The 10,545-nt window shown below is 51.0% G+C and overlaps 2 protein-coding genes across 2 annotated transcripts in view; one reads left to right on the top strand and one right to left on the bottom strand.

Moving 5' to 3' along the window:
* ITGB2 (integrin, beta 2 (complement component 3 receptor 3 and 4 subunit)) overlaps positions 1-993 on the top strand; it is a 6,771-nt gene extending 5,778 nt beyond the window's left edge. The window contains exons 13-16 of the mRNA XM_009076612.1: positions 6-33; positions 199-404; positions 486-652; positions 931-993. Coding sequence (XP_009074860.1) covers positions 6-33; positions 199-404; positions 486-652; positions 931-993 — 464 coding nt within the window. The remainder of the gene's footprint in view (positions 1-5; positions 34-198; positions 405-485; positions 653-930) is intronic.
* A 2,013-nt stretch (positions 994-3,006) lies between these two features.
* The window catches only part of KMO (kynurenine 3-monooxygenase (kynurenine 3-hydroxylase)), a 9,252-nt gene continuing 1,713 nt past the window's right edge, over positions 3,007-10,545 (bottom strand). Inside the window, exons 3-15 of the mRNA XM_009076610.1 lie at positions 9,777-9,874; positions 8,775-8,864; positions 8,507-8,555; positions 7,825-7,912; positions 6,622-6,784; positions 6,135-6,206; positions 5,464-5,585; positions 4,563-4,710; positions 4,093-4,150; positions 3,899-3,981; positions 3,523-3,624; positions 3,371-3,430; positions 3,007-3,174 (exon numbers count right to left, since the gene is read on the bottom strand). Of these exons, the coding sequence (XP_009074858.1) occupies positions 3,007-3,174; positions 3,371-3,430; positions 3,523-3,624; positions 3,899-3,981; positions 4,093-4,150; positions 4,563-4,710; positions 5,464-5,585; positions 6,135-6,206; positions 6,622-6,784; positions 7,825-7,912; positions 8,507-8,555; positions 8,775-8,864; positions 9,777-9,874 (1,301 nt within the window). The remainder of the gene's footprint in view (positions 3,175-3,370; positions 3,431-3,522; positions 3,625-3,898; positions 3,982-4,092; positions 4,151-4,562; positions 4,711-5,463; positions 5,586-6,134; positions 6,207-6,621; positions 6,785-7,824; positions 7,913-8,506; positions 8,556-8,774; positions 8,865-9,776; positions 9,875-10,545) is intronic.

The raw sequence follows: 10,545 nt of genomic DNA, 5'->3' as shown, positions 1-10,545 counted from the left end.
CCCAGGCTGCCCCTCACCCTGTGGCAGATACATGTGAGTGTTGTGCATGGAGAGGGTGCAGGGGAAGCAGGGACCCCCAGTATCCCAGAGAGGTGCAGGCAGGCTCTGCCTGTGCTTGGGCAGAGCCCAGCTGCAGCCAAAGCCAGGTGAAAGGCTCTCTGCCCCTGCAGTGGTGAGCTGTGGCTGCCTGTTTTGCAGCTCCTGTGTGGAATGCAAGTCCTTCGGGAGTGGCCCCTTCGAGAAGAACTGCTCCCAGGCCTGCCCCAACATCCGGGTAGCCGAAAAGGTGACAGAGGAGAGTAGGAAATGCAGGGAGAAGGACTCCCAGAACTGCTGGATATCATTCCATATGGTCCAAGAGGACGGTGAAGATATATACACCGTCATTGTCGATCCTGAAAAAGGTACCCCGGCCCCACTCCTCCTGCCCTGCCACAGTGGCCTCACTAGGAGCTGCATCCCAACGCTATCTCTCTGCCCAACAGAGTGCCCGAAGCCTCCCAACGTCGCACTAATTGTGGGTGGCACCGTTGCCGGCGTGGTCCTCATTGGCTTGGTGGTCCTGCTCATCTGGCGGCTCCTGGCAGAGCTGTTTGACCGCCGGGAATTCCGTCGGTTTGAGAAGGAGAAGTCCAAAGCCAAGTGGAATGATGTAAGAGCCTGTCTGTGGCAGTGGAGGGTGCTGGGGTGCTCATGTACACTGGGGTGGGGACAATAGAGGGGACAACCTTTCCAGAGGCAGCCACGGCAGACCTGAGCCCTCCCCACTGGCCTGTTTTTCAGCCTGACTGGGTGTTGCAAGGAGCTAAACAGCCTGTGGGCTCTTCTGCCTATGCTGTCTGTGCTGTTGGCATTGGGATGGGTGGGTAACGCTATGCAGAAAATCCAACACAGCACAGTAACACAAGCCTCTCACTTCTCTCCCTCTAGGCTGATAACCCCCTCTTCAAGAGTGCCACCACCACCGTCGTCAACCCCAGGTTTAATGAATGAGGCACAATGCCTGGCAGCACGAGGACCCACCATTAAATCAGGAAATGCCAAGCTAAGGAAATCTCAAACTAAGAAAATTTCAAACTAAGGCTCCCTCCTCTTTATCCTCATGGTTTGTTCCCTTCTTCCAAGAGGCCACCAGCATGTCAGGTGCTGGCTGAGGAATGGTACCATACCAGTCTCCTGGCCCAGTGTTCAATGAACTAGTGGGACTGGGGGAAGGGAACAGACACAGCTTTGCTGTGGATGGGACTGTGGAGCAGGTCTCACCACAGGAACATGCAGCAGCTCCTGTACGGGTCACTGACTGTCTCATCTCCTAATGCTATCTTTGCCCTCTGGCAGGGGTCTTGGACACTGAGCCCCAAAACCAGCTGAGTGCACAGAGTACTTCCAGCTTTGAGTTTGATCTCTGCTGTCTCTCTTCTGCTCTAGCAGGATCTACTCCCAGGCTGCTCCATGCCTTCCCCTGATGCACTAGTCTCCACCACTATGCACTGGTTTCCAAAGCACTCACTTCTGAGTTGGACATGGAGGGTCCTCCAGGATAGTGTTCTGCTCTGGAGGTTGCAGTGATGTAATGGGCCCTAAGGGCTAGTGAGCACCTGTACCTAGGGATCAAGAGCAACTGGAGAAAATGCACTGAATCCTTTTCCCAAATGATCGGCTGCTTCCCGACATTGCTTCCCTCTCAGACTACCTCAGGCAAGGTTCTGCTTGGGCTCCTGCATGTTGACTTACCTCTGCCATGCCTTCAAGCCCTCCACATGGCAAGGAGGCAAAGGAGCCACTGTTTGAACTATGAAATATTGGCACTGAGCATCTGAAAAATTCCCTGCAGCTTGGAGCTCAATCACAGCTTCTTCCGGCACTTCCCAGGGTGGGATCTTCTCCCTGCTCTGCAAGCGTGTCTGACATGACAAGAAGCAGCTGTGCAAACACCTGGCAGTACTGGGAGCATCTCCAGCTCAGCACTCACCCTCACCATGCATGGCAGCCAATTACTCTCACACTGTGGGGCTGTTCCAGTGAAATAGTGGGACAATTCTTTATTTGCTTTCAGTTTGGGATTAATTTGCATATAGTTGTAGTGCTTGGCACCTTCATTCGCTCTCTGGAGGGGTTTAACGTGAATAAAGATTAATATAGAAAGTAAATATATGTGTCCTGCTAAGAATTAGGTGCAAGGGCAGCAGCTGAAGTGTTCATTGGAGAAACTACAGCCACACTCTGTTATTGCTGCTAGCATCCCCTGTAGGTACAGTGCCCAGGAAAGATGCCAGCCAGAGAAACAAACTGTCTTCTACACTGATTTTCCCTTTACACCCTGAAAGGTGCTCCCCTGCAAGCCAAAACTGACTCACTGAATGATGCTGAGCAGTTCTTGTCCCTGCCCATCCCCTGGCAGCTGTATGTAAACTACCTCAAACAAGGGTGGCTGTGCAGTGTCAGATCAGGGGTTAACTTGGGCCATTTTGCTCTTCTTCAGCAGTGACTGTGAGGGTCTAGGGCAAGGTAAGAAGTAGAAAAGTATCTATCTCCAATATTCCTCCCAGTACTATCCCAACCAGTAGCTATTTTGGGCTCAAGTTCCCCCAAGATGTTGACTTGGTTTTGGTAAGAGCAGCAGTCCACAGTATGGGCTGGGACACCCCAATCAGGTCATAGAATCATGGAATCATTAAGGTTGGAAAAGGCATCTAAGATCACTGAGTCCAAACATTAGCCCTGCACTGCCAGGTCCACCACTAAACCATGTCCGTAAGTGCCACATCTACATGACTTTTAAAGACCACATTTACTAACTGCATCACTTGAGACCAAGCTGCCAAGATGAGGCAGAGACACACCTGAGCCTCTGGAGAGGCTCTCTGGGCACTCTGTGTCTCCACTTCAGAGGAGGCAGAGGGACTGCAGGAGCTGCCAAGCCACATCCCAAGAGAAACAACATCATCCAGCTGAGCCAACAGCCTATGCCTTCACTTTTATTAAAACTGGGAGCTCCCATTACATTTAAGCCAATCGTGTGCCAAAGGGAAGATTTCCAATATTCTTCAGATAATGGGACCAGCTCCACAAATTTTCCATAGAGAAGTCCAAGTCCCGTGCCAGACGCTTTATCAGCAGGTAGGTGCCACCCAGTCCTGCTGCACCCACAACAACAATCCCTCGATTAATTACCTGCAAGTGCAAAGAGAAACCCCAACATCATCAAAGATTTGCTCCTACCACGTGGCACCAAGCAAAGTCAGCACATCTGCACCCACTTGGCAATATCCCACCACCAACACTCCCTCTCAGCAGCTGAGCAGTGCTGGTATGCAGGATGCTCCCCAGGCTCATGGCTTAGGGAGGATGAGCACCACCCCTGACCAACCTTTTTCTGCCATTTCCAACGCTGAAGTGCCTCATGGTAGCGAATCCTGGTGAAGGTTACCTGGGAGGGTTGCAGGAGCATGTCACAACCCCTAAGCCAGCCTGGAGGAGCTCAGAGCGGCTCAGGCAGTGGGCACACGGCGCTAGCCTTACCATGGTGTACAGTGGGACAATGGTGGAAGGCATGAGGCTGTGGAGAATGTTGTCTACGTGCTTCCGGAAAATGAACCACGTTGAATTCACGTGCTCACGCATCTGCAACAGAGCAACAGTCGCGTTTTTGCAAGGAGTCTTGGCAGAGCTCCCGTGTGCTTTGCTACCTCTCCCACTGCCTGTCCTAGGGGTTACACAGGGAGCAGAGCCTTCCCAACCCTGGTGGCATTCCCACAGAGCTCTGAGGCTGAAGTCTGACAGGGTGAGAGCCCAACCAGAGCCTTGGCAGAGCCCCTGCCCGCTGTGTGCATCCTAGGAATGAATCCTGCTGTGTGCATGGCCCACGGGGCCACAGGGCTGTGTGCGGCTCACCTACCTCTACATAGTTGTACATGGCTAAATCTGAAATTGCATGGTCATCTGGCACCCTCAGCCTGGAGAACTCCTGGAGACAGGCACCTGGGAGAAGAAAGCAACAGTTCACTGGCAGCTCCCTGCAGGGTATCCAGCTGCCCTCAGCTGCAAAGGGATGTTCCTTTGCCCTGGCTCCTCCCCAGCCGCCTCACTCACCAAGGTCATTATGGAACTGGTCCATTAATTCATCAAAGACCAAACAATCTTCAAAGCCCTGGGAGGAAAATCATGGGGTTAATAGGCATAAGGAGCCATGAGTTCATGAGAAGTGCTCTCAGGGATGCTTAACTAGTGTAGCTGTTTGGTTCCATTGACCGCAGCTTCAGAGCAGGAGTCTTACTCCAGGCCACTCTGCCAGGGATCTTGAGAGAAATGCAGGGGGTTGCATTTCTCAGCAGCCTGGACCCCCCTCCCACACAGTCCTCTATCCCATGGGAAGGTGGCACCACCACCCTGCCCCAGAAAGACAGCCTGAGGGCATCTTAACACCTGCCAATGCAGAGGACATCAGGCTGTGGGACAGGCCAGCCCATGAACTCTATGGACCTACATGATAAGACCAGGAATTTGTGGGTGAAAGCAGTGGGGACTCCACTAATATGGCCTAGGGCCAGCCATGAACTTACTGCATTCATGCCCTGTCCATAGAAGGGCACAACGGCATGCGCAGCATCTCCCATCAGCACACACCGGGAGCCGAGATGGTAGGAAGAGCACTTCACAGATATCATGGCCTGGGCTGGCAGCAAAAAGTAATCGTGCTTCAGCTCTCGCCTTCAGGCAAAACAACAGATACTTCACTTGTGGGACCACAAGAGAGAAGAAGAAGTCATGCCACATCCAAGCTCAGGAGGCCAGGGCCACTGGCACTGTCAGCTTTGGGATGCAAAACCTGAGCCTATGCACTAGGCTATTTGTGCTGGGAAAAATGTGGAAGCCAGAAAACTTGTCCCATTAACTTCCCCCCTATGGACAGAATATTTTGTCTGCAGGTTTTAAGTTCTGCATACAATTTGCCTATCAACATCTCAGTCCTCTTACCATGAGCAGTGGTGGTTGTCAGATGCTGTAAGAAGGACCTATAAGAGAATATCTGAGTTTCTAAGTTAAGTCCTGTGGTAAGTGCCCTTAGGAGGAAATGGAAACTGCCTAACACAGCTGACACCATTGGTATCATCCAAAAAATGTCAATTTCATAACAGATAACTGCGTGGCAAAGCAGAAGCATTAGTAGTGTGGGCTGGAGCTCCCACTGGCTATGGAGGCTTTGTAGGAAAATGGGGACACTCTGAACAGAGCCACAGCCATCAGAACATGTGTTGGGAAGGCTGGTCTTGATCCCATTGCCACCAAGGCCCCCAGAAGGAATGGGATGCTCTGGTTCCCTTGAGCCATTTGCTCAGCAGCGAGAGGGTCCCCACTGGGGCTCTACCACAACTGCATCACCAGGACCCAAGGCTGGGTGATGTGTCCCCTGGCTTTGTGGCAATGTGTTGATTAGTGAGAAGGGGAGATGGGAACACTTACTCTCCGATGAGGGGGATGGCATCTGGGAAGTAGGTCTGGAAAAAACCCAGCACTTGCTCTCCTGTCGTGAGCTTCTCAAATTCCTCAAAGGGCATGAAGAGTGTGCAGGTGAAGGACTTGTCCTGCCAGCCAGGGAAGAAGGTCAGTAAGAAGCCCAGAAGCCATAGAGAGCACCTGGCACCTAGAGCAGGAGCTCAGTGTGCAGCCTGTCACCTGCCAGTCACAGTGACACACTGGCACAGGAGGGACCTGCTGGCATGGCAAGGGATGAGCACCTGTCCACCTCTTTTCCCATGGTGAGCTTGCCCATGCTGAGGGCAGGCAGGGGGAGGCAGAAATAGGCAGCGTGTGACTGGCCAGCACGGACCTGGCATGCTGTCCTGATGCTGCTGTACCTAGTTTGTAACATCCAGCTGCAGAGAGCTGGTTGAGGGGTTCGGGTGGTCTCAGATGTGTGGGCAGAGAGAGGTGGCACAGGTACCTGCTCAGTGTTGTGAGGCAGGACTGGCTCTGTGGGTTGTGCCCTGACCCTGTCTGGCTGTGGGATGCCTGGCACAGGCTGGGTGTCCCTCCCAGCACCTTCTCAACCTTCCCAATCCCTATCACCATAGCCAGTTCATCCCCACCATCTCCATCCCACACCCCAAAAGAATGTGGCTGTGGGTTATCACCATGTTGGGCAGTGCAATCATCATGAAGGTGTTTCTTGGCCAAATATGGAGATAGTTTGGTTCCATGGCAAACTGAAAGAGAAGAAAAATCACCTTGCATCCAGTGCCTATCCTTTGTACCCTGACACAATAACCACAGGGCCCCTTTTTGGTACCTGATGCTTCAGGGAGACACAGAGCAAAGGCAAGAGGAAAGGGTAAAAAATATGGGCAAAACATCATCTGTTTTGCAATTGCTGACGTCCTCACAGACATGTTCCCATACCTCTCAGAGCCAGTGTTAATCCCACTGCTCCAGGACAGGCTCTCTAGGTTTTTTTGCAGCCAGATAAGAACATTGGCCCCACCTTTGGAAAGGTTTATCCCTTGCCTGAACCCCAGGTGAGAAATTAGTTTCTCTAAAGCTGCAATAACAGAGTCACCATGAGAGGGGGACAAGGTGTTCAGCCTGAAAAGGTCATAGCAGCCCTGGGGCAGGCACACCTACATCTCCATCCTTAGGAGGGATAGTCAGCTCCATGTAGCCATGAGGAATGTACTCATGGCTGTAGTTAAAGCGTGTTTGCCTCATGAACTGCTTCCTGACTGTTGAGAAGGCTCCATCGCATCCCACAATGAGGTCGTAGGTGACTTCCATCTGCTGATCAGATCTGAAAGCAAGAGAGTCCCTTGGATCAATCTGATCTTTAAGGTCCTGTCCAACCTAACCATTCTATGATTCATCCTGCTATAACTCCAAGTCAGCTTAGCACCATTGTGCTCAGAAGATCTGCCTCCTGGGTCACCTCCAGTGTTATTAATCATTTAGGGTGAGAGAAGATTGGCTTTCACTGTCTGGGAGGCTCAGCATTAGGATAAATAGTTATCCTGTTCTCCAGGATATCACAAGCATAACTCTGCCAGATCTACTCAACAATGCAGCAGTCAACCCTTGGGATTACGCTGCTGTTTTGCAGATCCTGCATGCCCAGGTGGACAGGAGTCATGACCAGAACTTCACCTAACTACGAAACAAGGGCATGGCCTTTCACTGTCTGGGAGGCTCAGCATTAGGATAAATAGTTATCCTGTTCTCCAGGATATCACAAGCATAACTCTGCCAGATCTACTCAACAATGCAGCAGTCAACCCTTGGGATTACGCTGCTGTTTTGCAGATCCTGCATGCCCAGGTGGACAGGAGTCATGACCAGAACTTCACCTAACTACGAAACAAGGGCATGGCAGAATGATTTGATTTGGATTGGAAGAGACCTTAAAGCTCCTCTTGTTCCAACCTCCTGCCATAGGCAAGGACACCTTCCACTAGACCAGAGTGCTCAGAGCCCCATCCAACCTGGCCTGGAACACTCCCAGGGTTGGAGCATCCACAGTTGGCTGCCCTCACTGATAAGCAATCTGTCTCTGAAACCAGTGCTATGGATATTGGCACATTTATTCCCTGCACAGGTCAGGAGGTATGTGCCTACTGCCAGGCTGCTGGGGAGTTAGTGAGTTGCTGAAAGTTTTCCAGCCTCCCCATGAACCCTGCTTTGATGCCTCTCCTTTCCAAAGCTGTCACAGGACTTTGCCCACTCACTAATAGCACACTAGTTTAAAACTGAGATTGCTCAATTGTTTGAGGTTTTATGAATGATTAAGCAGAAACTAACTGACCACAGCACTTGATCCCATGCTTGTCCAGGGATTACCTTTTTATGGATAACATCCCCAACTCTGCATTGCACCCTAGGAGTTTGTGTCCAAAGTACAGTTTAGTGTTGGAGTACTTCTCAGCAGCTGTGAAAAGAAAACAACCAAATGTAGAGTGGTTTACTGTGACCCCAAAAATATTTCCAAGAGATCCCTAAATTATAAGGATTTTTGCCATTACAGCAAAATCTTTCCTGTGTTGAGTGAGGGCCAGCAGAGAGGGCACACTGGGACTGGTTAACTCTGGTAAAAACTATTTCAAAAGGATTCTTTAATCCTGCAAAGATTTATTGCTTCCCCACAATAAAATGAATCATTGACCACTTTCCACCATCACTCCATTGAATTTCAGGATGGGATGAGGCGCCTGCAGTCAATAGGGAATTTTAGGAAATTTGGCCTCGTCTGATTCCATGGCCATAACGCTCCAATTTCTATTTGTCTCTAACAATCAGAGGTTATGGAAAATGCCACAAAGCATGACAAGGCTGATGAGATTTCTCCTGCTTTAGCTGGGAAACAGCATGGGTTTTCTCCTTAGAAACACAGCTAGTTGAGATTTGCGCTTTGTGAGAACCAGGTAAGGGAGCCTGGGGCCCAAAGTCTCCTGGTCATGGGGCAAGCCCTAAACCCTTGGCAAAAAGGGTGTAGAAGTATTTGCAAACAGAAGTGATGACCTACCTGTCAGCAGCTCTTTGTTTAAGTTTGCTCGGTCCACAGAAAGAATGTACTGCAAGGCGAACAAACGTGGAGTTCAGAAGGCATTGATGAAGGATGCTCTGCATGGCCAGGCAGGAAACTCTGCCTCTTCAAACAGCCCTGCCAAACCCAGGGGTCAGGCAATCCCCTTCCCACATCCTCTCTCAGGGCACAGGTCCCAGGCTGTCCATGACACAGAGATAAAATTGCTGACAAAGACTCCCTGTGCTCCACAAAACATCCTCAGTACCTGGTTTTTCTTCCCATAAGGGATAGAGTATTTCTTCCCTGAAGGTGTGTGTATCCTCCTTGCCTGCATGGGAATGCCTTTGGACACAATCTGAAAGAGAAGAGAATACAACCCAACCTTCTGGCAAAAGCTGTGTGGTTTTAAATAAACCTACCAAGCATCACCCCCCTCCATGCATCCACTTGAGGAAGAACGGGGTGCTCTCTGCATACATGTTTCCATGTGGTTATCCAAGTCGCCGGGGAAAATTTTACAGGGCTGTTAAGCCAAGGCACTACAGTTTACTGAGATTCCTCACAAGCTCATTCTCATAAAAATCAAGAGGAAATTATTTATGGATGGAAGGGACATGAAAAATCCCAGGGTGCTGGACAGGGTGGGGGATGACAGCTCAGTTAAATCCTGGGAGTGGGATATGTGTTGTCAAAGCCTGGGCTCCTCTGCAGCGATCCAGGGGCCAGGACATCCCACCACTGCCAACAGCTGGATTGTTAGACAGTAGCCAGCACCCTACAGAAGAGTGCTGGGCTCCAAGCATAGCATGCTGGGCAGAAGACAGTGTGCGTGAATATGAGGGAAAATACAAATCTGGACACATCAGTGGGGAAAACAGCTGCCTTTATCACATCCTGCTTTATTACATCAGCTTTTTTTGGAGTCTACCTGATCTTGCCCCATCCGTCCTCACCTCCAAGAGGGAGGAGAGCACAGCAGGGAGGTAAACATTGGAAGGTGTTGTCTGAGTGTCTGGTCTCCCAAGGATATTTTTCCTGGGGGAGATCTTGCTGGCAGCTGTGTCATGAAGCAATGGAGAGCCAGGCTGCAGGTATGCAGTGGAAGAGGTCTACCTGGGAGGGGGTCTACCACCACCCTCATGAAAGCAGGTCTACCTCTGCAGTGGCTCCTGCATGCTTGGGGAGCAGAAGACACCTCATCCATCACCACCTGAAGTCAACAGTGTCCTAACCACAGAGACACCACCACCAGAACCTGTCAGGGTACCTGCTCCTCCATCCCCACGGCTCGGAGGGCTTGGCGTCCTCTGTGAGACAGGGCCAAGTTGATGCTTCTGCCACGGGCAAAGCTGGCCACACGGATATCTGTGTGGGAAGAGCAATTGGTTATGGAGACACTGATAGCATCTCCCAAACACCCTGCAGAAACAGCAGGTGGGGCCGTGGGAAGTCCCTGTCCCCCGGCTCGGCATGCAGAGAGGGCAAGTATCAAAAGGCACGTTCAGCTGTTGGGCTGAACAGCTTCGAGGGCCAATTCCTGTATGCCACCTCCAGCCTGGAAGAAGCAGCTGCAGCCACGTGCTGCAACGGGAATGCCGGATCCTGTCAGCTTCCCACACTGCCAGAGAGCCCATTATCATTAGGAGACACTGCCCCTCTAAATGGAGAGAGCTGAGCAATGAATGCCTGCCAGGTTCTGCTGAGACCCACAGACTAACATTTTTTGGAATGCTGGCAGGTCGCTTTCTTCATTGCTGTTAGGATGGAAATATCTGGGCAGTGGCCTGTTCCTCCTCTTAATTGACATGCTCAGGCTTCCTGGGTTGTCTGGCCAGTGCGTGAAGCAGAGCCTCCTTATCTCAAGATGCATCTCAGCATAAGCAATGGGCCAAAAATTGGAGTAGAGCAGTAAAATCCATCCAACTCAGAAGGCAGATAAGAGCAATCAGAGGATTTTTGAACCTCTGGAACTTCTAGTAACTGTGAGCCATGCAGCAGAACCACCCATCCTGATGTATGTCAGAGCAGGAAGAGTT

The sequence above is a fragment of the Acanthisitta chloris genome, unplaced genomic scaffold (assembly GCF_000695815.1).
Source record: "Acanthisitta chloris isolate BGI_N310 unplaced genomic scaffold, ASM69581v1 scaffold12556, whole genome shotgun sequence".
NCBI classification, from domain to species: Eukaryota; Metazoa; Chordata; class Aves; order Passeriformes; family Acanthisittidae; genus Acanthisitta; species Acanthisitta chloris.
This window is presented reverse-complemented; position numbering and strand designations above follow the sequence as displayed.